The sequence below is a fragment of the Blennius ocellaris genome (genome assembly GCF_963422515.1).
Source record: "Blennius ocellaris genome assembly, chromosome: 5".
Taxonomy (NCBI): domain Eukaryota; kingdom Metazoa; phylum Chordata; class Actinopteri; order Blenniiformes; family Blenniidae; genus Blennius; species Blennius ocellaris.
Window position 1 is genome coordinate 28,721,326 of NC_137654.1, and position 27,583 is coordinate 28,748,908.

At 46.0% G+C, this 27,583-nt stretch overlaps 1 protein-coding gene across 1 annotated transcript in view; it reads left to right on the plus strand.

Annotated features, from left to right (window-relative positions):
- Positions 1 to 27,583, plus strand: part of scn8aa (sodium channel, voltage gated, type VIII, alpha subunit a) — a gene marked incomplete at both ends in the record, with an annotated part of 34,511 nt that overhangs the window by 4,614 nt on the left and 2,314 nt on the right. Inside the window, 20 exons of the mRNA XM_080496974.1 lie at positions 1,074 to 1,154; positions 1,980 to 2,108; positions 3,006 to 3,097; positions 6,319 to 6,540; positions 6,850 to 6,913; positions 7,038 to 7,179; positions 9,580 to 9,786; positions 9,875 to 10,156; positions 11,089 to 11,370; positions 12,992 to 13,127; positions 13,371 to 13,609; positions 14,567 to 14,740; positions 15,076 to 15,432; positions 15,529 to 16,002; positions 16,520 to 16,637; positions 17,131 to 17,285; positions 17,894 to 18,067; positions 22,234 to 22,356; positions 26,680 to 26,964; positions 27,362 to 27,415. Of these exons, the coding sequence (XP_080353100.1) occupies positions 1,074 to 1,154; positions 1,980 to 2,108; positions 3,006 to 3,097; positions 6,319 to 6,540; positions 6,850 to 6,913; positions 7,038 to 7,179; positions 9,580 to 9,786; positions 9,875 to 10,156; positions 11,089 to 11,370; positions 12,992 to 13,127; positions 13,371 to 13,609; positions 14,567 to 14,740; positions 15,076 to 15,432; positions 15,529 to 16,002; positions 16,520 to 16,637; positions 17,131 to 17,285; positions 17,894 to 18,067; positions 22,234 to 22,356; positions 26,680 to 26,964; positions 27,362 to 27,415 (3,790 nt within the window). The remainder of the gene's footprint in view (positions 1 to 1,073; positions 1,155 to 1,979; positions 2,109 to 3,005; positions 3,098 to 6,318; positions 6,541 to 6,849; positions 6,914 to 7,037; positions 7,180 to 9,579; positions 9,787 to 9,874; positions 10,157 to 11,088; positions 11,371 to 12,991; positions 13,128 to 13,370; positions 13,610 to 14,566; positions 14,741 to 15,075; positions 15,433 to 15,528; positions 16,003 to 16,519; positions 16,638 to 17,130; positions 17,286 to 17,893; positions 18,068 to 22,233; positions 22,357 to 26,679; positions 26,965 to 27,361; positions 27,416 to 27,583) is intronic.

Genomic DNA, 27,583 nt, shown 5'->3' on the forward strand with positions numbered 1-27,583 from the left:
ACTTTGCTTCTTGTGTTAAATTAACTCCAAACTGCACACAATTCTAATGTGATTGACGTGAAAAGACTTTAAATGTTTATCTTCATGCACTGCACTGCTTTTTTGAAGCTAAATAAATAGAATATAATCCCAGTACCGTAATTTCCAGACTAAAAGATTCTTCTATTTTTTTATTGATGGATTTTTATGGGTTAAGGCGCTTCATGCTATGGGTGATGCGTTCAGGTGCATCACGTAACTCCCAGCTTTCTTTTTTTTCTTCTTTTTGAATTTGGCGGGTGTGGCTTATATTCAGGCTCTATAGTCTGGAAATTACAGTGCTGTACTTGTAACTCCCAATAATATACGTTCATCAAGTGTCTCAATAATTCTCAGACAAAAATTAGAACAAAATCTGTGAAATAATAACGTAAAAATTAGTCGGCATGTTAACATTCTTTCAGTAAAACTGTTCCAAGAACCGATTTTGATCAAAGTCTAATCGTGGCGTAGTCACTTTCAACTCACTTTGATTTATTTTCCATAATAAAAAAAAACAACAAATGGCTATCTCATTGGACTTTACATTTAAATAAATAATAAACTCCCCCAACAATTCCTGGTGAGCAAAAACCTAAACCGCAGTTGAAAAAGCTCTTTCAAAAACGAAAAGCAAAAGTGAACTGATGTTTTTATTGTTATTGCTCCGTGGCATTTCCTCCCACGGCGCCACACTCCGGAACGTTCCGACGGCAATCCTGAGGTTTTTCCTGGTCGCCCTCTCGGCCCAAAGCGCCGCAGCTTTTGAAACGTCCCACAGTTTTTGGTGGCGCCGTCGTCGTCCCGCTAAATATACACCGCCTGAATATTTCATGGCTGCAATAATGGGCTCTGTGGCGGCGGTCGCGCATAACTAGCCTCTGCTAAGTGCTCGGGCTTCGCGGCGTCGACCGTTTGCTGTGAAGACCTGCAGGTTTATTGAAATGCTTTTAATTGTATTAGATATGGGAATTGTTTTGTGTGCTGTTGTTGTTTTTTTTTTCTTCTTCTTCTGCAGTCGTGGTTTTCCTTAACCTGCTCCTCACTCTTTTCAGCATGATCATTATGTGTACTATTTTGACCAACTGTATATTCATGACCTTTAGTGATCCTCCCGAGTGGTCAAAACAAGTAGAGTAAGTACACATTTCATTTCTTCTCTCACTGTTGTGACGCGTCTCGTCAGTCTGTGGAATCGTCTGAACGTCCTGTTTGGCTCTAGTGACAAACTTTTAACCAGCAGGGTGACAGCATTTTGTGTCTGTTCGTCAAAAAACACCCGTCTAACAGACCGTCTTTATTGTTAAATTTTTATTTTGTTTGCTGCAAATCACATATTAGATAAGACAAATTATGGTATTCTTTATGAAAATTCATCATTCAATAGGAAAATAATTACTCCAGGACGACATTTTAATCTGATTAATTGACACAATTGATTTTTGTCTGGAATTTGAAAGGATCTGCCAATACGGTTAAATTCAAAATATGTCAATCACAGTCAAACCAACATATTTAATGTTTTTTTTTAACATTTCGAGGTCAAAAGATTAATGGAAAAAAAAAATAATTGGTGGGTTTGTTGATCAGTCTCCTCTGATCATTTGCTGAATATAAATTTGATTTAAATCAAACGTTAAGGTCTCGACGTCTCCACCTTCTGTGTATTTATATTTATTTAACGCCTTACGTTGTTCCAACGGCAGCTTGTGTTTTACTTGTCAAATTAAGCACTTTCTTCGTGGCTGAAAACGCAGCTCTATTAATATTTCTCAATGGCTGCACGCAGAAATGACATTTTACAGTAACGTGAGTGTGTTTGGGTTCGTCCGTCCTGAACGTCCGTCCGTCCGTCCGCCGCGCCGACCGTTTCGTTTTGTGTCTCGACGGGGATGCAGACGGCTGGAGCTTTGATCGGGCGTGCGGTGAACTGATTCTGTCAACGCTTCTTTCTTTTTTAGGTACACGTTCACGGGAATTTATACATTTGAGTCTCTTGTAAAAATCACTGCGCGAGGATTCTGTATAGACGGGTTTACATTCCTACGAGACCCATGGAACTGGCTGGATTTCATGGTCATTTCGATGGCGTAAGTATCCTCCTTGTTCATCAATCAGTCAATATTGAAAACGGATGAGACGATGCTGTCACAGTTTTTCTTTCTTTTCTTTTTTTTTTTAAAGATGACTTAATGATTTATCTTTCCGTCTTTTCTTTTTCGCGTTCCGATAACTCATCTTCCCGTTTCCTCCATTGATCTGACAATTCTCTGCTCCTTTCTCTTCGGGGATCGACGGTCTCCACCCGACACCCTGCGGCCTCAAACCTCAAACTCGCCCCCCCACCCCCCCCATTCGTCATCAAACCTTCCTCTCCGTCTCTTAACGCTGCTCTTTATTCAACCTTTTCTCTCACAACCTCCTGGACTCTGCAACCCCCTCCCACCCCCTTCACCATCAACTCCAGACGTTATGCCACAGAGTTATTATTATTATTATTATTATTATTAACACTGCGCGAGTGCATCTCTACCCTCACCACCCAAAAAAAAAAAAAAAATCGACATTTCCGACAAACGGCTTCCTGTGTGTGAACTGATCTTTTCAGCCTCTCTCTGCATGTAAATAACGAGCTGTTGTAACTGTGGTTTGATCCTGCAGGTATATAACAGAGTTTGTAAACCTAGGCAATGTCTCAGCTCTGCGCACGTTCAGGGTGTTGAGGGCATTGAAAACTATTTCTGTAATTCCAGGTAAGACAGGACCGGGAGGGGAGGGGAGGGGGCGGGGCCGGGAGGGAAGGGGGCGGGGTCGGTGTTAGGTGTGTCGTGTCTCTCTTTCCTTTTACCTTCCACCCTTCTCCTCCGTGGACAGGCTCTGTGAGTGGCGTCGTTTCTCCTCCTGGTTCGGTGGTGTCGTGCTCCTTTTGGCGTGTGTGGTTTTTGTCATCGTGTTTGTTCTTGTGTGTGATCCTTCCCCTATTTCAGATATATAACAGAGTTTGTGGACCTGGGCAATGTATCTGCGCTGAGAACATTCAGAGTTCTCCGAGCATTGAAAACTATCTCTGTCATTCCAGGTGAGACTCAGTTTAAACACTAAGGCTGATCCTCTCACCCTTTTCTTTTCTACTCACTATTATTATGATGACAATTATGATTTTTTTTTTTAAGCAATAACAACAATAACAACAACAGTGGAGAAAAAAAAATTGGAGACAACCATTTTTTGATTTATTTTTCCTCCAAAATTATCAAAAATGGTACTAATACATTTTTGATAGGCTTTGCAGTCTCCTCTAGGGCGTACCAAAGTGTCTGCACTCTCTTCTGCCCCAGTAACACACATCATTAGCAGGATTTATCCCAGGCAGCGCCCAGAAAAAGAGCAAACACCCTTTTGTGAAGCCGAGAAATCAGGTGATTGTCGATAAGAATCCATAAAGACGTAAAACGGACAAATTTCCCTCCAGTCCCCCCCTCTGAGAAACATCAGTGTTGAGCTCAACGTGTAAAAACTGGCACGTTGAATTGGAAAGGAAAGATTCCCGTGACGGGAATCCGAAACGAGCCTCGTGAACGTTTGTCAGGACGAGAGAAAGGGCATAGCCGGTAGCCAGATCCTCACAGAATACACCCATTACTTATGCATGAAGACTGCCAAGCCTAGTTTGTGAACATATCTCTTATGCTGCATGATGCTTTTCGGTCACTTGCTTTTAAAATACTAGCCTACCAAGAGCTTGGCTGACAAATGGCATTGAAAGTTTGATTTGCCCTCTTTTTTTTTGTTTGATTATGGATTTCTGTTTCTTTGTGTTGATTTTCTTTTGTATTTTTAACCTTCTTGAATGATGCACCACGCAGAAGAAAAAAAAAAAAGAAACGGCGTGTGTGCACATGTGGGGGAACAGACGGGACGACGTTTCTGACTGACGCTGAGCGCACACGGCCCGTCTGCCGCCGACAGAGTTTTCGAAATTAGTTGCTCAAAGCAGATACTGTTAGTGGGAAATGTGACGCCGAACGAAGAGGAGTCAGATTTTATTTCACGTGGTTCACCGGAAGACGAGAAAAGTGATGCTACTTCCGTGTCGGTACACGAAGTTAGTCAAGATTCAAGAATTTAAAACAGCACAAGCCATAAGAACATAATAAACACCATAGCGTAGAAGAAAGAAGCCATAAATATCATAAATACAGTAAATATATGTATAAATAGATTGTGTCTTTTACTGACGTTCAATTAAAATAAGTAAAATCAAGCTTCATTATAGCGTCTGTTACTTTAGGTCCTCCGACGCTTCCTGAAAGTTCTTCACAAACCTCTATGAATAACGGCTCTGGGCCTGCTAATAGAAGTCACTGTTGGCCTGTAATTTGACACCAGCCTCGTTTCCCCATCAGTCGCTGCTGTCCGGAGGCACAGCTGAGCTGAATGTGAGCGGTATGTTAGAATACGATCTTTAATTTCAATACATTTATTGTATCAAGTTAAAAAAAATGTGGTTTAATGAGATATGAAACCCAGAAATGTAGTTTTTCTTTCTGAACGGGCTCGTGGGACGCTAAGAGTCGGGGTCGGTGCCGCAGGCGCTCTTTCTGGACTATTTGAACCGGCGGCGCCAAACGTAAGGCCCGTGGGCCAGAACCGGGGTGCAAGAGGCTCCAAACCACCAAGATAATGGTTAAAAATCTCAACGGAAACATAGATTTAAACACATTTCTTGCTACTGGTGGGAACAACACAACACAACGCAGCACTGAGACCCGAGCTGAGACGTGGACATGAAGGCTCATGCTTCGTGCCGTCAGGGTGAGATTGTAAAAACACCCAAAAAAGAAGCTTAAAAACAGCCGCAGAAGCAAAACCAAGTAACACCAGAGCAGTCGGAGATTTCTGACCAAGTTTGTCATGTATTTTTAACGTAATCCTTAAAAGCCTGTAAAATGAAATCCGGATCCAGAATCCGGATCCACAATTTAATGGCCTAATATCAATCTGTGGTGAAAATGTCGACAAGATCTGTGTTGTAGCTTTAAGATAACAGACATACAAACAGATAAATATACTCCGATGATGAAACCTTGCGTTGAAACTCACCGGATGATAATCTCGAGTAGATCACGAACAGGACCCAAGGTTAAACCGGGCCGGCGGTAGTTTCGTTAGTTACTTGGCGTACCGACACGAAAGCAGCGTCGCTCTCATCTTAACGCTTTGCCACAAACTGATCTTTGAAATTCTGTATTTAAATAAAAAAATTAACGACACGTCGCCGTTTCTCTTCTCAACGCAATTCTACTTGATCTCAGTTCTCATGATAATAATAATGGACCAGTTTGAATCGGTAAGAATAAATGTAAAGTGTGTTTTTAATAACACTGGAGGTACAGATGGTAAAACCGACTGTACCTGTAGAGTCTGGACAGAAAACAGATTGGAGGGGGGGGGGGGGGTAAGGGGGGTCCCCTGGTTAATGTTTTGAGTTCCCGGCCGGAGCCGTGTGACCGCTGCGCCGGGACGGGACGGTAAAAGCGATGAGACAGACTGCAGGGTCGAGGTATGGGGAGTTGCTGCTTTTTTTTAATTTTTGTGTCCCCCCCCCTGAAGACACCTTCACACAAGACAGTTCAAGAAAGTGCCGCCGCCGGCGCTGGCATTGAATTGCTCCTGTTCAGCCTTGGAGTTTAAATGACCTGCATGCGGTTTCCAGCCCCCGCCTGTGCCTCTTGTCCCTCGTTGTGCTGCTGTGCCGTCCTCCCGATGGACTTCCTCTCACTTTTCCACAGTCTTCCCCCTCGGTCTCACTGCAGACACTTTAATCCCAAAAGACGAAAATACCGTGCTTCCCCATTGGGCCTCCTTGTCGCAGTGTTGTGGACGAGTCTGAGAACGAGTGGGAAGGCTTCTGAATATTTCTCGTTTGTTGTTTCTAGAAATGTTGTGTACGTCAATTACTTGTCCAAGATATATTACTACTCAGAGATAAAAGCTTTTAGTTCCAATTGGAAAAGGAATTAAATCTTGTTTAGGTTTGTAATTCACTTTATTTATTTTTTTTAAGGATAATGGCTAAAACAAAACAGAATAAATTCACATTAATTAATTAATTAATGCTAATTTCCAATAAATTGTCAGAATAAAGTAATTTCTAGTAGGAGTAGAAACTCCAGGAGCGTCAGCAGCTCCTGCATCACCTGTGTGGTGTCTGTACGCATGTGTGTGTGTGTGTGCGTGTGTGTACGCATATGTGTGTGTGTGTGTGTGTGTGTGTGTGTGTGTGTGGCTCCCCTCCAGGCCTGAAGACCATTGTGGGCGCCCTGATCCAGTCAGTGAAGAAGCTTTCGGACGTGATGATCCTGACCGTCTTCTGCCTCAGCGTCTTCGCCCTCATCGGCCTCCAGCTCTTCATGGGCAACCTGCGCCACAAGTGTGTCTTCTGGCCAATCAACAACACGGAGACGTACCTGGCCAACGGCAGCAAGGGCTTCGACTGGGACGAGTACATCATGAACAAGAGTGAGTGGCGTGGCGGGCGGAGGCGCGGCGTGGCGGCGAGCTGGCGGCGGCTCCAGCCGCATGAGTCAGCCCCATATGCCGTATCCAGGAAACAATATGTCGCTTTGGCTTCGGCTCCTCTCGGAAAAGGGGGGTGGAGGGGTGGGGGTGGAGGGGTAGGGGGGACTCGTCTTATAAATGAGCTGGAAATGACGGTTTTGGAGCGTCTTACCGCCGCCACTCTCATCGCCACGTTTTGGTTTAAAAAAAAAAAAAAACACATAAAAGTCAACTTTGAATATAATAAAATACAATCGTTTCTCTCCGCAGCCAATTTCTACTTCATGCCCGGTCAGCTGGACGCCCTGCTCTGCGGGAACAGCTCCGACTCTGGGTGAGTCCCACCGCTCGTCCTGCAGGACGTCGCGTGTCTCCGCCGGTCGGACGGCGCCACAGTTGTCATTTCGGTCCGACGTCTCACCCTCTGCCCCCCCCCCCCCCCCCTCCTCCTCCTCCAGACGCTGCCCGGAGGGCTACACATGCATGAAAGCTGGGATTAATCCAAACTACGGCTACACAAGCTTCGACAGCTTCGGCTGGGCCTTCCTGGCCCTCTTCAGGCTCATGACGCAGGACTTCTGGGAGAATCTCTACATGCTGGTAAAGCAGAGCCGCCAGTTGCTGCTGCTCTTTGTTTTCACAATTGAATTCGAACTTTCGTCAACCCATTGACTCGTTAACGTAACTTGCACAGATTCAACCTTTTAGTCGCAGACAGTAATATACAGACAAGATAAGATAAAAATCACATACAAGGACAGAGAACAGCCAAATGAAGCTGTATGCAAATAAAATGTCCAAATATATCTGTACACTTGGATCCTTTTTACTTTATGTGTCTTTTTCTCTTAATATAATATCAATTTCTACAATGTTTGTGTTTTGATCACACAAATCCGAGCCGATAGCAAAAAGTTTCCATGACTTTTTAAGGTCTAATTTGCTCCTATTTCTGAAGAAAACATCGTCGCGAGTGCAACATTAACTGACAAACTGTTTCCCGGATGATGAAAATGTCTATTATTTGCACCAAGCCAAACAATTATTACCCAAATGACGACAGTCTGAACATTAAGCCAATTTTAATGAAACCCTTTCGTGCAAAATACAATGAATTATCCAGCAAATCAAACTTCTCCTGTAGCTGTTGCATTGTGGGTGTTTTTACAAAGTTTGCTAGAAATAGGCATCCGGGTGTTGTTATGTCCACTACTCTTTAGAATCTTGTTTAAAAAAAAAAAAAAATCTATATTTTCTTTGAAATGTTTACAATTTGCTTGGTGGCTTTGTGGACCGGATCAGAGCTTCTTGTGACTTCAAGCACACAGACCTTATGTTTAACACCCCCCTGATCCACCTTTTTTCATTTGCTCTATTTGTTTGAACTAGTTTCTCTTTAAATTCTTGAAAATATCAGCGAAACTGAAACATTAAAAAAACAAAAACTCACCAGTTAAACAGAATTCGGTCTTTTATTACCTCCGTGTTGGTTTAAAATGCCCAATAAGACTATGCAAGATTGCAGAAACTCCCTTTTGAGGGTCAGATGTTCAGACAGTTATTTGGGGAAAAAAAGGTGGATGTTTTTGTTTCTGGGCCCGGCCACCTCCATCCCGCCAAGCTGCTCCACGCTGAGCCGCTCTGAAATGGAGGAGACATGGCGGCCGAGTGGGAGGAAGGAAGGAAGGAAGGAAGGAAGGCAGGAAGGAAGCATGAAATATTAACAGCTCAGGATTACAGTATGGCCTCTGAGGGAGACGAGATCTGATGGGAGCGTCGCAGCACGTTTTTCGTATTTTGCTCCTCTTCAGCTTGCGACCGCGCGCTTCTCCTCCCCCGTCGTATCTTGTGTCTCCGTGACGATTCCAGCTGTGTAAGAATATACGACGCAAAGTGAAATAGGTACTTTTCCCCCGATCTGTCGTGTCGTCAGTTAAACAATTTTAAACGGACGTCGTGCAGCATCGTGATTAGAGCCTGGAGTTCTGACCCTGAACGTTACGTTGCGCACTCTTCTCTTCTCTTATTCATAATTTATACGTGAGGGAATTTCACTTTTCTATGTGAGGCAGTCTTCAGGATGAAGATCCTGAATCCTGGAAAAAAAAAAATACACTGAAGAAATCGGGTTGCATTACAAAGGTGGCCAGACGTTTCCTCGACTTTAAGCTCAGATCAGTTTATTGGTTGGACTTGGCTGTTTGTTCTTTCAAGATTATTTAAAATTCTGGAATTCCCACAAAAGTCAGCATTAAAAAAAACAAAACCCAAAAAACCCCTAAAACTTTCATCTGTTTAGCGCAGATGTTTCCTCCTGTATTCTCTAACTCATCAGTGAGCGAGGAGAGAGGAATGTTAAAGTTTCATGTTATATTTACTTCTTTAAAATCTACATCCTTATATTTGCTTTATTTTTTATTATTTTTTTTAGGGGGGGTGCAGAATACTTTATTTTCAAGTTTTACACATAACAAAATACAAAGTGGATTACTGTGACGAAATGAAATAAGAAAAAAAACAATCAAACAAACAAATAAATGAAATAATAAGAATAAGTAAATGAATAAATGACAGAAAATTCTATGAAAGTTCTTCATTTCATTCCCCTCGACACCAAAAACCATGACTTTGATATGTTTTCTTTTACATTTTCTTATTTTTAACCATAACAGTCGACTATAAACACAAGCAACTGTGACAAACCACTTAAAAAAAAAAGAAAAGAGGCTTCAACTGTGTGTTTTCTTTAACCTAAAGTTTTTTCCCTTCATACACAATAATCCAAACACGAATCACACGTGAAGTCAAACGCGCCATTAAACATAAAGCTAGATTAATGCTGATGTTTTATGTGGCCTAAAAAAAAACTTTTATTGTTGCGGAGACTCGTGTCGGGATGGAAATGTTCTCCAGAGGACAGGTTGACCCTCAATGTTGACCTCTGGCGTGGAGGACGACGGCTCACCAGTGTCTCCTCCATTGTCTCCGTCCTCCTGACAGACACTGAGAGCTGCGGGGAAGACGTACATGATCTTCTTCGTTCTGGTAATCTTCGTGGGCTCCTTCTACTTGGTGAATCTGATCCTGGCCGTGGTGGCAATGGCTTATGAAGAACAAAATCAGGCCACCATGGAGGAGGCTCAGCAGAAGGAGGAGGAGTTCAAGGCGATGCTGGAGCAGCTCAAGAGGCAGCAGGAGGATGCGCAGGTCAGTCTTATGTAAGACGGGAGGACGAACTCAGTCCCCGGTCGCGTCTCCACGTGTTTCTAACTTCACCCCCCCCCCCCGGCAACAGACCGCCGCCATGGCGACCTCTGCGGGCACGGTGTCGGAGGACGCAGTGGAGGACGACGGAGGAGGCCGTCTGTCCTGCAGCTCGTCCGAGATGTCGAAGCTGAGCTCAAAGAGCGCCAAGGAGCGGCGCAACCGCAAGAAGAAGTGGCGTCAGAAAGAGCAGGAGAAGGAGAAAGGGGACAGCGAGAAGTTCGTCAAGTCGGAGTCGGACGACGGCAGCAAGCGGAGCCGCTTCCGCTTCCCGGACAACCGCCTGGGTCGAAAGTCTTCCATTATGAACCAGGTGAGGAGAAACGGCGCCGCTTTCAGTGTCCGAACGGCGTCAGAGGACGCGTTCTTCCATCTTGTCTGCAGATTTGAACTCCGGCCTCTGAAATCCGGTGATTTGAATTTGGAATTCAAGCCAGAAGTGAAACTTTTAAAGTTGAACATGCTGGATTATTCACAGCGGTTACAGGAGAGCTTTGTTAAAACCTCTCTTGGAGCTTATAAAGTGTTTCCAGTAGCCTTGCTGAATGTTTCCTCCACTGTACATGGTGGTGTGTGTGTGTGTGTGTGTGTGTGTGTGTGTGTGTGTGGACCTCTGGTGTGTTTCTGCAGCTATATAATGTGTGTGTGTGGACCTCCTGTGTGTCTCTGCAGCTATATAATCCAAGATATATTACTACTCAGAGATAAAAACCTTTAGTTCCAATTGGAAAGTGATTAAATCTTGCTAAGGTTTGTAATTCACTTTATTTTTTTTTGAAGGATAATGGCTAAAACAAAATAAAGTAAATTCACATGAATTAATTAATGCAAATCTCCAATAAATAGTCATGATAAAGTAATTTCTAGTAGGAGTAGAAACTCCAGGAGCGTCAGCAGCTCCTGCATCACCTGTGTGTGTGTGTGTGTGTGTGTGTGTGTGTGTGTGTGTGTGTGTGTGTGTGTGTGTGTGTGTGTGTGTGTGTGTGTGTGTGTGTGTGTGTGTGTGTGACCTTCACACTGTAACAAGTCCACGACCTAATTATGCACGACTCTCGTCTTCATGAAGTCACATGACTCCTCCTCCTCCTCCTCTTCGGGGAGAAAGTCGCCCCGGGTTGCATCCAGTTTCCTGACAGATGTTTTTCCTCCACGACCGATGAAGGACGTTTCATCAGAATGACGCTGCCCCGTCAAACACATGGTCCCTCACACCTTGTCCTCTGTCCCCCCCCCCCCCCCCCCCAGTCCCTCCTCAGCATCCCCGGCTCGCCCTTCCTCTCCCGCCACAACAGCAAAAGCAGCATCTTCAGCTTCAAGGGCCGCGGCAAGGACGTGGGCTCGGAGAACGAGTTTGCGGACGACGAGCACAGCACGGTGGAGGAGTGCGAGGAGCGCCGCGGCTCGCTCTTCAGCCCGTACCGGCGCAGCAGCTACAGCGGCTTCCACGGGAAGAGGAACAGCACGGTGGACTGCAACGGCGTGGTGTCGCTCATCGGCCCCGGGCCCGGCGGACGCCTTCTGCCCGAGGTGAAAATAGATAAGGCAGCTACTGACGACAGTGTAAGGAAGTCAATGAGTAGACCTATCTAGGCATGGCCCCGCCCCCCCTTCCTTCCTCCTCCTCCTCCTCCTCCTCCCCCTCTCCTCCTTCTCGTCCGTTACGTTTCTCTCTATCCTCTGTCATCTTTGCAAGTCCGTATGTATCTCTTGGCTCAGCGCTCGCGCCTCCCCTCCCCCAGCCCCCGCAGTGTATGCTGCCCTCCAGTAGCCACAGGATGGAAGCATGAGACATAGTTAACCGCCAGAATGTACCGGAGCTTCATAGATTAGCGACACTGGGTCTGTCAGCGACTTCCAGATGATCCTGTTGTTTTGAACTGAATGATGTCTTTTAGAAATGTTTTGAGTATAAAATTTCATTCATATATGTTCCGACACTCGCAGCTAAAATTAATATCAGTCGCCTGCCTCCCTATTGGCCCTGACCTCAGAGCTTGGTTATGGATTTTCTAAGTGTTGTTTGGAAGAGTTTTTTTTTTCGTTTTTTTTTTTTTCAACAAGCTCTCTCTAATGATGTGTTAACATGCCGCAGTGTGTTGATGTCTTCCTCCAGGCATCCAGGTCCTCTGCTAGCCTGTGTGGGTAGATCTACAGTAGGAGGCGGAGGAAGCGAGAGAGGAACCGGCACTGTAGAGCCACAGACATTTCTATCTGCTTTCTCAGTTCCCCCCATAATAGCCTCCATTAGGAGACACGCACACATACACGTATTCGCACACACCATCCTATCAGGCCTTTTTTTTAATTTTTATTTTTTTTAACAAACGCCTAAAGAAACAAAGGAGGGCTGCTGTCCTTGTCTGTCTTTACTGTTCTCTGTCCTCTTCCAAACTCTCCCTGGTCTCGTTCTAGTTAGCATGGTAGATTAGCAGCGTGAAGTAGACGGAGCATGACGTAGACTAGTGGAACAACGATGTCTGTAATCTCCTCTCCTCTCCTTCTGACTTGGAGCATGCCTGTGCATGACGACTGGATGGACCCGAACCTCCTTGCCTCCGTACGATCTCTCTACGACGCTCTTCACTTGATGGTTGCAATATAAATTGTACGGTTTCAAAGTAGGAAGACACACGAAATTTGACAAGCGACATCAAAATGGCCATATTCGGGAGACATTTTGTAAACTTAGCCTGATAATTATATTGCAATGGCAGCAAAGCCTCCATTACTGCATGACAGGACTGAACGCGCACTCATGCAGAAGCAGTTTCCCGCTGCACACTTATCTCACATTCCATTTCTTATCTAATTGGGGATGAGCTAATTACATTCAAACACAATTAGGTCAAGCAGCCCTGGACCACTGCTCCCACTCAGGCTGAGACCTGCATGCATTTACAGCATACACACATCGTCCTTGAAACCAAGCATTGATATAGAAACGAATGAAACACGCCCCGCCGCCCCCCCAATGTCCCCCCCCCCCCCCCCCCCCACCCCCACCCCACCCCCCCCGTTCAAATCTCAACCTCGACTACTTTCTCCTGCCAATGCTGTTGTGCACTTCCCTCTGCCGGCCACGGTGGTGATGTGGGATGGTGTTCATGTCCTCTCCATGGGTGCTTGATTCTTCCTCTCCCCCTGACAGCCGACTACTGAGGTTGAGGTGAAGAAGAAGCTGTCGGGCTCCCTGATGGTGTCTGTGGACCAGCTCAATACCTCCTTTGGGCGGAAAGAGCGGGCCAACAGTGTCATGAGCGTCATTACCAACACACTAGTGGAGGGTACTGCCACTTTAACCCAGCTATTTAACCTGCTCTCTCATCATTCTTTAACTAGGGCTGCTCTCATTGGTTACTTTGACATGAATTTCCTGCTTATCTGCTTTGCACATCCAAAAGTACCAGATACATACAATGCATACGATTTTTTTTTTTTTCCTACCATACTTTATCATTGCATGCAGTTATTGCTCGAGCGACGCCACTATGTTTGGTATTAATGTGTGATCCGCGCTATGTCTTCAGAGCTGGAGGAGTCTCAGCGCAAGTGTCCGCCATGCTGGTATAAGTTTTCTAACACATTCCTGATCTGGGAGTGCAGCCCCACGTGGATTAAAATCAAGGAAATAATGAACCTGATAGTCATGGACCCCTTCGTGGACTTGGCCATCACCATCTGTATTGTTCTCAACACCCTCTTCATGGCCATGGAGCACTACCCCATGACCCCGGACTTTGAGCATATGCTGTCTGTAGGAAATCTGGTGAGTGTCTTTATTTTATTTTTTTTACATTTTTATTCGCTCTGCTCGTAAAGAATCATCACTTCTCTCCGCAGCTCCTGCCGAGGTGTTATTTTTGGGACTGTAATTGGCAGCGCTTTCATTGCCTGTTCGGAGTTAAAAGGGAAAAGAAAATGCTGTCAGAACCCTCCCCTGCTGTTTCCTTGTAGCCATGGATGTCTCAATTCCCCACACACACACACACACACACACACGCTCCCTGTCTTCCTCTCCTACCGCTCTTTCCCTCTTCTCTCTTCTGGTTGAGCGGCGCTGCCGTTTGTTTCAGTGGGACTCCGCTGGTTGCTTGACTGGTGGGAGGCCTGCATTAATATTTCACGGAGCCTGATCGATGAACGGCTCTAAAATGGTGCCTGAATCATGGCCCAGATAACTCAACCTGGCTTGTTTCGTTACAAGTCTCGGTTTTCCGTTTCTTTGTTTTCTTTCAATTAAGGAATGCGAGTAAATCCCAGCACGGCTTTAATTCTTAGTATCGTGGACATGTACACTGGGTTAAATCATACCAGCCCCATCAGACTGATCAATCCCTTGTTGTATCTATGTGTGTGCATGTATATGTGCTCGGATGGAAATTTCTAATTAAAGCACTGAATCATGTTATTCACCATGTCTGCTCCCTCCGGAATGGAATTTTCAGGAAAAACCAAAGGGGCGGTGCAGGTGAAACACTGGAGGTCACCTCGGTGCACAATGAGTCATGTTACGTGCACACACACATACACACACATTACCATTGCAGTTATCATTGTCATCAGTTGCAAAAAAATGAGGTTTTCTTTACCGTCTGTCATTAAATTGGCAAAAAAAAAAGAGCACAGCAACTGTCTTTCGCCATTCTTAATTTCCATGAGGAGTCTTTTACTGTTGTGAAAGCAGTTGGCTTTTGTTGACATCTGTTGTCTTTACTCCTTCCAGGTGTTCACGGGGATCTTTGCAGGAGAGATGCTTTTCAAGCTGGTGGCAATGGATCCGTACTACTATTTCCAGGAGGCCTGGAACTGTTTCGACGGCTTCATCGTGACGCTGAGCTTGGTGGAGTTGGCTCTGGCCGACGTCGAAGGCCTCTCTGTGCTGCGGTCGTTCCGATTGGCAAGTAGACATTTGTTTGGTTTACAGATGCAGCAGTAAGTATTCCATGCATGCATTCATCCATTCAGAAGAATGGCTCCCACACTCTTTTCCTTAAAGTGGAACCAGATATTGATGAACACACCAATTTAAGGAACATAGAGATGCAGGAACTTAAAATTTTTTTTTATAGAAAGTGTCTTATTAGATGTACGACTTCATTTTGATAACGTCAGAGCCGGTTAAGCCTGGGACGCCACTGTTTTTGACCGTCCGTTTATCAACCCGTCTGTCTCCGCGCAGTCATTTTTGACTAAAACTCCTCCGTCAATCTCGTTCCCTCCGTTTCACTCCAGCTGAGGGTGTTTAAGCTGGCCAAGTCCTGGCCCACCCTCAACATGCTGATCAAGATCATCGGTAACTCGGTGGGCGCGTTGGGTAACCTGACTCTGGTGCTGGCCATCATCGTCTTCATCTTCGCCGTGGTGGGCATGCAGCTGTTCGGAAAGAGCTACAAAGACTGTGTGTGTAAGATCGCCGCCGACTGCGAGCTGCCCCGCTGGCACATGAACGACTTCTTCCACTCCTTCCTCATCGTCTTCCGGGTGCTGTGCGGCGAGTGGATCGAGACCATGTGGGACTGCATGGAGGTGGCGGGCCAGGGCATGTGCCTCATCGTCTTCATGATGGTCATGGTCATCGGTAACCTGGTGGTGAGTGTCCAAAGGTTTGAGAGTCGCCGTTCGCTCGGCGCGTGAGGAGACGTTGGCACGTCCGGTTTACGGCTTTCCGTGTTTTTGTGCGTGAAGGTGTTGAACCTGTTCCTTGCCTTGCTGCTGAGCTCGTTCAGCGCCGACAACTTGGCTGCGACGGACGACGACGGCGAACCCAACAACCTGCAGATCTCCGTCATGCGCATCAAGAAGGGCATCGCCTGGTTTAAAGCGAAGATTCGGATTCTGGTGGCCAGTCTGCTGAAGAAGCCGCCCATGGAGGACGAGCAGAAGCCGCTGGATGACATGTACGACAAGAAGCTGAACTGCATCGCCAATCACGCCGGGGTGGACATCAACCGCGACCTGGACTACGCCAAGAACGGCAACGGGACCACCAGCGGCATCGGCAGCAGCGTGGGGAAGTACATGATCGACGAGGACCACATGTCGTTCATCCACAACCCCAACCTGACGGTCTGCGTCCCCATTGCCGTGGGAGAGTCCGACTTCGAGAATCTCAACACGGAGGACTTCAGCAGCGAGTCGGAGAACGAGAACAGCAAAGAGGTCAGTGAGACGAGGCGACGCAAGCCATGGTTCCTCATCGCTTGTGAATGATTACCGTCGTTCAGTCGTCCTCGGGTACTCTGTTAAGTCGTGGGCGTGGCTGGTTTTTCTGCTCTGCTCAGGCACTAACACACAGAACCCCCGTTATCTAATAAAGCCGTCGGGAGATTCATGAGGGCGAGCGGATCTCTGCCGATGCATTTGGATGAAATCCATTTAAAACACTCTCAGAGCAGATGATCTTACATGCGATATTTCATTTCCACACGGCGAGATGTTAAAAGCGTGTCTATGGTCTGAAACATTCTGTGTCTTTTCAATGTGGAGCTAATTCGGTTTGGAAAAAACACCCCCCCCCCCCCCAAAAAAAAAGGAAAAGCAACTAAAGACATGGGCTCTTGGCTTCGCCATCGAAGCTGTAATTTTTCACTCAAGCTGTGATTAACACTTTGTGCATCTGTGTGCATTCATGCCTCCGTGCACTCCAGTGCGTGCTCACGCGTTTGCTCGCTTGCAGCTGGACGACACCAGCTCGTCGGAGGGCAGCACCATCGACATCAAGCCAGACGTGGAGGAGGTGGTGGTGGTGGAGACGGTGGAGGAGTACATGGAGCCAGAGGCATGCTGGACAGATGGTGAGACCGGTGACACCCCTGCTCCCGTTACCTCCGTCCCCCCGGGCCGGCTGGGAATCAGAGGGGGCGGCAGGGTGAAGGACACTGTGATCGTGAAGGATCAGTCAGCCGCGGCGGCTCCATTCATCACGTCTGTTCGTCTGACGCCGACACGAAAACACTGACAGACGGAGTGCAGTGACAGATTTTATATTTTTTGAATAATAATAGAAATAAACAAGTGACTTTCTGTTTCAGGTCTAATAGAAATGTATGCACCCGTGCGATGTGATTGGCTTTGCATAGCCTACGTCTGCGTTTCTTTAAAAAATAATCAAACCTATAACTGAACCCCCGGCCTGGTTCTGCTCTGACGAGCGTCTCCCGAAGCAGAAAAGCTGGTTAAAATCTCTCAAGGCGATTAAGTCTTCCAACTCAAATGTAACTCACGGGGGTATTTTATCTCGCCTTCGCCTGCGTTCGCTTCGTTAAATGTCACCTCTTCCCCCCCCAGCTTGTGTCGCCAAATACAAGTGCTGCGATGTGGACATCACCATGGGGAAGGGCAAGAACTGGTGGTTCCTGAGGAAAACCTGCTACCTGATCGTGGAGCACAACTGGTTCGAGACCCTCATCATCTTCATGATTCTCCTCAGCAGCGGCGCCCTGGTAAGGAGGACCGGCGGGAAACAGCAGCTGACCGTAAAGAGCTTTAAAATCGTCATTTTTGAGGATTAAAATTCACATGGAGAGGCGTCATGGCTCGTCAAGTTGGTTCACATTTGGTACATTTTACTGAATCAAACTGAATTTAAGACTATTTATGAAACCGAAAAAGGCCAAAGTGAGGATTTCGGGAGCGGAGGAGCGAATAGAAGTGAAGGGTGGCGGTTGATTAATGGACTGTACCACTCATCAAACCGGGGGCCTTTTTGTGTGTGTGTGTGTGTGTGTGTGTGTGTGTGTGTGTGTGTGTGTGTGTGTGTGTGTGTGTGTGTGTGTTGGGGGGGGGGGGGGGGTTGGTTCTGAGAACTATAACTAAACAAAACCGCTGTAAGTGCAAAGACTGCTACAAATCCCCCACGTCACTCGTCATGTTCGTTGGAAGAATCGACGCACAACACATTATATTTTTTTCCCACCTCCCTATAAGTCACTGTCACTCGCCAGCTCTCCGCGGCGCCTTAGCGCCGTGTACAATTTTCATTAGCGGGGCCGTAAATCGCCGCGTGTAATATTTCTGCCTTGGCCGTCCCCCCCCACCCCCCCCCCCGCAGGCCTTTGAGGACGTGTACATCGAGCAGAGGAAGACCGTCCGGATCATTCTGGAGTACGCCGACAGGGTTTTCACCTACATCTTCATCCTGGAGATGTTGCTCAAGTGGGTCGCCTACGGTTTCGTCAAGTATTTCACCAACGCCTGGTGTTGGCTGGATTTCTTCATTGTGGATGTAAGTCCGCCTCCGGCTTCTTTCAAGTGTGTGTCCCAGACAGGGACTGGTTTCTGAACCACACCCAGTCCAACAGCGGCACGAGATTTATAGCCTCTCTAACGCTAATCTCTGCAGCGTTTGCCGCCGCAGTTACGTTGGTCATTTGGCTCCATTAGATCGACACAAAAACTTTGCATTCGCCGTACTGGATAATGATCTTAAGTTGATCGTGTTGCTCTCGGCTGTCTGTCGGGTGTGGTCAGGTTTGAAAGGTCAGCTCATGAATTGAAAAATGTGCTTGCATTAGGTGGGAGCGCATGTTGTCTGCAAATTAAAAAGCTTCATTTTGTTAGTAAATCTTTCGGGACGGTGTTTTACAGGACTGTACCGCAGTCTGTCCATCTCAAGTGCACACATGCCTCAGTTACCTTTTACAACTGAATAACTTGGATTTCTTCTTCTCTGAGAGGCTTGAATATGCGAGAAAAAGATCAATCCTCCGATGGAAACCTTATTTAGCAGATTTCTGCCAATATTGGAGATAAATTAATGTTTTCGGCACAGATCTATAGACGAATCGGAATAAATGCGCCCGTTTCTTAACGCAACAACCATATTCAAGTAGTGCTCAGAGCGACGTGTCAGAGATGTTTGTGTACAGCTGTCTCTGCCTGTGTTTCTGACCTGTAAGACGTTTGATGAGTGCCTTTGTCCTCTCTCTCTCTCTGTGTACTGCTCTGCTCCTCGTGTCAGTCAAGTCTGAAAGTCCAGATCAGGGATTCGCCGCTCTATTCTCCGGCAGCCGCACGTGTCTGTCTTCGGTGTTGTGGAGATATCTGTTCCAAAATTGATCAGATATCGTCGCCCATGTGGGAGAAACAAAGGAAGGTGGTGGGGGGGGGGTCCAAATATTGCTTGCATGCTGAAGCGGTGAGCTGCACTCGGGAATAGAAGAAGAGTGAATCCTGACTCTGGGCTTTCTCCTTGAACTAACCACCTCTCCGCAGTGTCCAACACCTCAGCCAACACCCGTGAATGGACTCCTATCAATGGCCAGAGGCCGCCATGTTGGTTCATTATGAACTCCGGTTCTTCTCACCGCCTGCAGCAAACACGCAGCACAAACTTCACGACACGTAGACTCTCGTACAACATCTCACACTCCACATTCATGCATTTTGAATTTCCCAAAAATGGCCACGATAAAACTGCAGCAGCTATCTTGCACACGCGGAACACAGTCAAGCTCCCACGTATTGACGCCACTGTGCCGATTCTGGCCATTGCCACTGCAGACTCCCCCCACCCTGTGCCGTAGCCACACACTCGGGGCAGTGTGAGGTGCCTCGCCCCCCCCCCCCCCCGAGTTGTTGACCACGTTAGAAAGAGTGACGTTCCCTCCTCCCTTCTTTCCTCGTCCTCCTTTCATGTCCTCTTGGAAGTGTAACCTCGGGAATGTGGTGATTTTGTTGCTGGGATGTAATGATGGTGGGTGACAGGCGGCTGGCGGTAAGTTTGGTCTTCACTAGCGCTCCCCCTCAAAAAAAAACTAAAAAACTAAAAACCACAACCTGTGCTTGATGAGTCTGGGCGGTGTTGTGGCCTGACTGCAGTCCTGTGATGTGGGAATGAAAATCATTGCCTCGGACTCAAACCAGGGGCGGGGGCACCATCATTAGACCGGCCTGTACTTTTCTATGCGTGTGAATGTGCTTGACTCTTTGTGTGAATGTGTTCCTCCTCATGTCCCATTATTGTGTTCTTCGGTTTCCATTTGATGTGTGTGTTTCTGATTTTTATTTTTGCATTGTACAAATGTGTTATTTTATGAGTTTATTATAGCGGGTTAGAAATGCATCGTGGAATATCAGTTCACATCTTTACCATCACATGATAGGTGAATGAGTTTGATTCGACTTCAGGAATTACAATCCTCCTACTTTACGTATTCTCTCAGCTTGTGTAGCGACAGAGCAGTCAGGGCAGGTGATTCTCGGCTGACAGAAGTGTGAACCGGAGGCTGATAGGTGTCACGCGCCACTCATCTTTCTTTTTCACTCAGGTTGTTATCATTGTTTTTTTTGTTGTGTTTCTTCCCTTTGTTTTTTAGTTGCTTTTATTTTCTGTTGCGCTTGTGCTGTCGTCATCATGGGATCACAGCCCCAGATGTCATTGGCCTTGCCTTGCAGAGCTCTGTGAGAAGGACGCTGAGACACTGAGGTCGCAGCCACACGGCTGGCCCGCCGTTGGGGGGGTGTCCAGGCACCCCAAAAGGGGCCCTCCAAGGGGTCAGGCTGAAGGTGACAATTACCCCAAACACTGTAGATTAGGTCAAAGGCAAAATCTTCATTTTACTGTCTTCCCATCAGGATGGAGGGCCAAGCCTAATCATTTCCACATAAATAAATAGATAACGTCCCCGGCCGGGCGGTCCTTGTCCTTGAACCGTTAATTGATGTGTGTTTACATGCCGACACCCCTTCCTGCTGTCCTCTCTTCTTGTTTTGTGCTCCTCAATCTTGACATGGCTCCAATGCGTTCCCTCTCAGCCAGTCAGTCAAAATGAAGATTTTGCCTCTTTTAAAAAAAAAAAAACAAACAAACAAAAAAAACCCAAAACCTCCTTCCGTGACTTTGGTAAGCTTTGAATGTTGTGTCCTTTCTGCGGTGAGTTTGACCGGTTGGTGTCGGTGGCTGGTTGGAGGTGCTTTCACATGTGTTTATTGTTGATATTGGACCTTATTTGCGAGGAACTGCTGCTCCCTCTGTTGCCGTCCTCCCGGCTTCCAAACCAAGGAAACTGTTTCCGATCAATACTTTCTTCATGCAAAAAAAAAGATCAAAGAAAGACAATTACCTCTATTTCACTTCATGGAATTGAAGTCCTGATGTCGTTAAAGCCGATTCAACCGGCGTTTATATCTCCGCTGCGGCCCGTAATGGCCATCCGGGGCTGCTGTTAGGTGATTCCATCAGGCCGGGTCTATCCTGCCCTTCTCACCGCAGCTCGAACAGCATGAGTGCGTCTTATTAGCCACACTTCCCGGTGACCATTTCCCCCCCCCTCGGGTAACGGCGCAACGCCGTTGTTCGGATTGCATGAGCTTCACCGCCCGAAGTGATTACGAAGCCATAACCGCAACCGCAAGTCGATCAATGGATTATAGATGCAAGGTTTCCTGAGGAAGTTTGACTGCAGAGATCTGACGGCGGCTGCTGCCGGACGCCACCGGGGCTGCACCAGTTCCTCTCAGGTTGTGTGCCGTTACTGTTGACCGTTGTTAACTGTGTGTAACTTGACTGTACTCTGTGTAATTCTGTCCTTGCAGTGCCATCCAGTGCTAATAACTATATCCGGTTGTGCCCCTTAACCTCCATCCCCCCCCCCCCCCCCCCCGTGTGTGTTTCACGTGACTGTGGCTCTCCTCCTATGACTCTCAATGATTTGATGTCTGCGCAAGAGAAATGGCAAAAAAAATGACACACCTGTACATGTTTACTTGTATTCTTTCTCTTAGGTTCCGTTAGTTTGTCTGTCTTAGATTAAATGGGATTTTATGCCTCAGCCCGAGAGCGACAAGGAGAGACAATGTTAGAGGGGCAAGGGTAAGGCTCTCAAGTCTGTTGGGTTTTTATCAGCTTCTACAGGGTAACCTCTCTTCCGCCCTCCCTCCCCGAAACCCCCTCCCCTGCTCTTCCCGTCCCTTTGCTTGTATCTTTACTAAATCATGTAGCACTCTTTTCTGCCTAATTTACCCTCTATTTGAGTCTTATGTCTCTCTCTTTCTCTCTCTCTCTCTCCCTCTCTCTTTCCTCTCTCTATATATATCTCCCTCTCTCTTTCTCTTTCTCTCTCTCTCTCTCTCTCTCTCAATCACAAATTTCTTTGCAGGTACAAAGGACTTTTCACATCTCGTCAACTGCCCCAAATAACAGACAAACAACCCCTATGGCCTACTGCTACTAAAAAAAAAACTACACACATAAAACCTATACTAAACATTGACCTTCTCTCTCGGTGTATATACATGTATAAATGCAATATTATACATGTATATACATGCATAGATTTATGTGTGTATGTCAAGCAACTCTCCGCCTATACCAGGGCCGTCTCTCTTCCCTAGTGGATATTCTCACTTCTAACAGTTTGGAACCTCTTTTGCTTCTCTGTTTTTGTGTAGGTGTCTATAGTCAGCCTTGTAGCTAATGCGCTGGGCTACTCCGATCTAGGGCCCATTAAATCACTCAGGACACTAAGGGCCTTGAGACCCCTCAGAGCCTTGTCACGTTTTGAAGGGATGAGGGTAAGATCCAAAGCTAAGCAGCTGATCCTTCCGCATGCCCATTCAACAGTTTAAAGCATGCTAGAACTGATCTAAAAACAAACTAAGAGGACAAAAAAAAAACCACACACAAAAAAAAAAAACAAAAACAAAAAAACCTCCCAAATATATATATTGGGGGAATTGTTTTTTAACGGTAAAATGAAAGCCAAAAAGTCACCTTTCCATGCGCAATCCTGTACCATGCCTTTGTCAGAGCGAACGAATAAGTCATGATGCAGCTGGGAGACTGAGTAAAGTAACAAAACAAGTTGTGTTGCCAGCAGAGTAAAAAAAAAAAAAAAAAGACATTTCAATTGAATTTCACAAAAAGAATCAAAACTCAAATTCATTTTGTTTGATGATTAATTTTACCCAAAGAGTAACAGAAGTATATATATGTATATATATATTACATTTTTTTTCGCGAAGCTGCCTCATCACACAAGTGACAAACTTCCAAGTTTGATTACTTCCTTTTACTTTGTTTCTTCTTGATTGGCCAAATTGAATGTGGAACTGGTCAAAGCCAACCCAACGTACATGCCATCTCAACGACCCGTTCATTTGGCCTGATTCTCAACCCCCCCCCCCCCCCCTCCTACCTCCTATCCACCCCTCCACATACCCCCCACCCCCTTCCTCCTCCACCTCATCCCTCAGTTGCATTTGGCATGGAGAACAACCAGCCGGAGCCGAACCCGTCACGCTAAAACTGTTGACGCCGAGACGAGTCGCAGGACCGAGTTTCAGCCGTCTGATTGGTCATGAGCGTGACTGGTGGTCGTGATTGGTTGCACCTGGTTGTTGTCACCCCCGTAGCCCCTCCATACTTCTTTACCTCTCACTCTCCATCTTTATTCCGCTCTTTATTTTGAACCTCCCCCTCCCCTACCACCACCACCTCAGACTCGCCCCCCCCCCCCCCTCCACCCCTTCACTCCACGTCGACCCGGTTCGGCTGGGCCGGACCGCTCTCCTGCTTGTCCAGGATCTTTCGGGCATCAGGGACTGAAACAGAAACCACACACTCACAGTGCTGTGGCTTTGGGAGGAAAGTATTTGTTAAGCTTCTGCCAGCGTCAGCTCTTCAGGTCACTCGGCGTCTTCCAGGTTTCCGTCCTGGAGCCGGCTTCTTCATGGAAACTCGTCACGATACTGCAATTCGTAAATATATTTAGAGAAAAAATTACAAAAAAAAAACAACAAGGTTTTGTTGCTTTCCTTTGGGAAATGCCGGCAGAAGCTTAGTAAATACGCCAGGCCGCCATTTCACACGAGGCATTACTGCCATTTCACCCGGCTTCCTGTTGCCTTCCACTCCCACGGGAAGTGAAACTGGGAGGCAACAATGGGCCCAGTCCAACTCTCACTTTGAGTTCTGGGTGGGCGGCGGCCCCCCCGTAGGCTCGACCCGCACTTCAGGGTTCCCGACGACGCCCTCAACCCGACGCAGACACTGTGTCGCTTCCCCCGCGAGCGACGTAACCCCCAAAAATGACAGATCGGCAGGAGGAGAGGACGAATTGACTTTCATTTAATCACATGTTCAAAATTTGACCCGGTGAAGTGCCATTCATCGCAGATATCCAGCGACTAAAATACGATGCTGTTGCGCATTGAGCAGACATCAGTGTTTTTTAGGCCCTGGATTGTCTCCATGGTTTGTTTTCATGGAGGTTTCACTGAAGCTTTAAAGGCTCGCACAAACATTTTTTACTTTTTTTTAGGGGGGGTTTGGGGTTGGACACCATGGCACATTTGCTTTACGTAGAGCTCATCAATGCCGATACCGCTGCCCCCATGAATGAACTCATTCAGCGGGTGTACGTGGTAGGAGAGGCGAAGGGTGGCCCAGCAACGCAAAGGGAAACAAAATGAGGAATTTGATCCTGCTGTATCAGTTTAATTTTTATTTTTTTATTTTTTTAAAACAACAATGTCACTGTTCATCAATTGAGTTACCATTTTGTTCGAACTGGAAATGAAAATTCGAGGTCAAAGCAATATGTAAATGAATAGGGAAGTACCTGAATGGAGAGATGACACCACGAGAAAGAGATTCTGGAGAGTTAGAATGATGAGAAGTTTTGCATCCTCACCGGTTGAGTTTTTTTTTTTTTTTTTTTAAACGGCACGAAACCCTCGCAAACTCCCAAACGCAACTCAACAGCGCCGAACGAGCAGCGCAGCTTCAATTGGACACATTGCACTGCTTAACATGCAATGAACGCCGGCTGTTCAGACTTTCTACTTTGCTCTTTCTCTTAATGCTGCTTCGTAATCTCAGTCTTAGTTTTTGCAAGCAATGCATTGTACAGGAATGACTTCATCTTTAGCCGTTTTGTTTTTTTACCCCCCCTCTCCCCCCGGCAGTTTCAGAAACCCCCCCCCCCTTTTTTTTTTTTTTTTTACCCTGACGAACCTGCTGAAGTTTTAAAGATACACTAACAAATTTTCTAAAACTCATAATGATTTGAAATTGATATTTTTTTTTTTAAACAATTTTGGGTGTTTGTTTGTTTTAAAAAAAAATATATATATATTTTTTTAGAATTAACTTTTGACCCCCCTGTGACCACGCTGACACATAATCTCATCTCAGTCACACTGGATGGTAAAACAGTGGCCAGACACCCAAACAGTCACACGTCGGCATCAGAATGGCTCGTCAGACGCAAAGCGAGCAAAGCTTCAGCCACGATCTCCTGAGCCGCTATCTCTCTATCCACACATCCCTCTATTTGTTTACGTATTGATTTGAGCGGTTCTTCAGACTGCACAGTGCCATGTAACACGCATGTATCTATACTTGCCGATGCACATTATGCATTTTTGAAAGCCATTTTCCCTCTTTCCGAGAATGCTTTCCACACAGCATGGCCTAAATATTTCTCTTTAAACACTGAATTTTTTATGAAAGTGGATCAATTTCAACTCGAATCAAGCGACGAGTCATTTTCTCAGCGAGTGCGCCGACGCCACTGTGGGAGAAAGAAATTTAAAATACGATTTTGCAATTCTCTCTCCATATAAAGAATCCAAAGTTGTTGTTTTTTTTTAAATCGAGAGATTTGAACATTTTCTAGCCCACATGTGATTTATCTATTGATTCCCTTATTACTGATTCCCTGTCTTAAAAGCGCCGGGCCTGTGAGGGTCGTGCACACGCTGAGAGAATCCCGCTCCAGAGCTCCTCCCCTGTCTGTTTGTAACGAGGAGGGAATATGGCTCCATAAAACGAGTCTGCCAAAGACATGCATGCTCAGCTGTCTGCCTGAGAGCTGCTGGTCGGCCTGCATAACACTGGTAGTGAGCGGTTCACTATGTGCTGAGCTTATTACTGGCAATGATAAACCTGTGGGGAATCAGACGGGTTGTTAGATTCTGGGGTGGTGGAATTTATTAAAAAAAAAAAAAAAAAAAGAAGAAATGTTTTACTGGGGATAGTTATGGCAAAGAGTTTAGCTGTAGTAGAAATAATGACTGTCTGGGGGGGTAGTAGTCGTCACTTCATATTGGTATGGCAAACACTGAGAGGGATTGTTTTTTTTTTTTCTTAAAGCCGAACTTAACATACAAACTTAAACTTTGTGGAATTATTATTCTCATAAAAGAAAAATCAAGCAATACATTTTAGTTTAATAATATCAATGCACCATTATGTCCTGTACAAGTGCAAAACTGGCCAAAATCAAGCATATTCCATCAATTTAACTATGACTGAGAGCAACATTTAGCATGTATTCAGTGACTGTCATTGACTTAAATAAATAAAAAAATTAAAAAAAACTTAGCAAAGATTCCATATCCTGATAGTTATATTATATAAATAGCACTTCATAGCTAGAATGTCGTGGGTGTGTGTGTGTGTGTGTGTGTGTGTGTGTGTGTGTGTGTGTGTGTGTGTGTGTGTGTGTGTGTGTGTGTGTGTGTGTGTGTGTGTGTGTGTGTGTGTGTGTGTGTGTGTGTGTCTGTGTGTGCGTGTGTGTGTGTGCGTCGACAGATCAAAGAGCATTTCAGTCACATCAGTGCAGCTGTAATTAGACTGGGACTGATGCTGCGCTCCTTCCCCTTAATTAATAGAGATCATTCTCTTCTACGTCACCTCGGTATAATCCTAAACGCCACCTGTAACAAATACTCCAAATAGAATTGATTCTTTTCTCTCTCTTTTTTTTTTTTTTTTGGCCTCCGTGTCCTGCCATAACAGTATGCAGTGTCTCACCAGAGGGCTTGAGTGAGCAGCTGGTTGGTTTCGTGGTTCTCACACTCTCCTGTCCTGTCTTCCCTGGTCTGGTCTAGGTGGTAGTCAACGCCTTGGTGGGTGCCATCCCTTCCATTATGAATGTGTTGCTGGTTTGCCTCATCTTTTGGCTGATTTTCAGTATCATGGGGGTCAACTTGTTTGCGGGCAAGTACTACTACTGTTTCAATGAGACCTCAGAGGAGTACTTCCCCGTCGACCTGGTCAACAACAAGACCCAGTGCGAGGCGCTCATCGCCGAAAACTTTACTGAGGTCAGGTGGAAGAACGTCAAGATCAACTTTGACAATGTTGGCGCCGGCTATCTTGCCCTGCTGCAAGTGGTGAGAGCGTCGCCCCTCATCTCTCTCTTCTGGCTCCATTTCTTCACTTTAACTTGGTTGTTTTCACTTTTTTTTCTTTTTTTTTTTTTTTTTTTGGAGCTTTTTCTCAAAGTCTCCATTGTTGGTTCAGTCCTCATCTTTTTTTTTTTTTTTGCTCTCACGGTTCAATGACGACGCCTGTTTTTTTTTTTTTCCCCACGTTCATTGTTTTTATTAGTGTGCTTCTCCGCACTCTTTTCTTCATCCCTTGTTTCTTCACATGCAAAAAAAAAAAAAAAAGCTGTACCACTGGACATTCATCAGTTTCAGTATTATCTCAAGACTGCCATCAGAACGTTCTCTGTATTATTTTGTTGGTCAATTCAAACATTATTTAATCGTGTCTCTTTTTCGTAAGGCCACATTCAAAGGCTGGATGGACATTATGTATGCAGCTGTGGACTCCAGAGAGGTAAGGTCGTGGCGGGACACTGTGAATCAGAGTGCCAGAGTGACGCCAGGGTTAAAGACTGGGCGCAATAAAGCTCATTGACCATTATGGAGAAGCAGCCTGACAATGTTGAACTCTTAATGATTGAATTATACTGAATGCCTCCATTGACATTGCAGGTTCCAATAA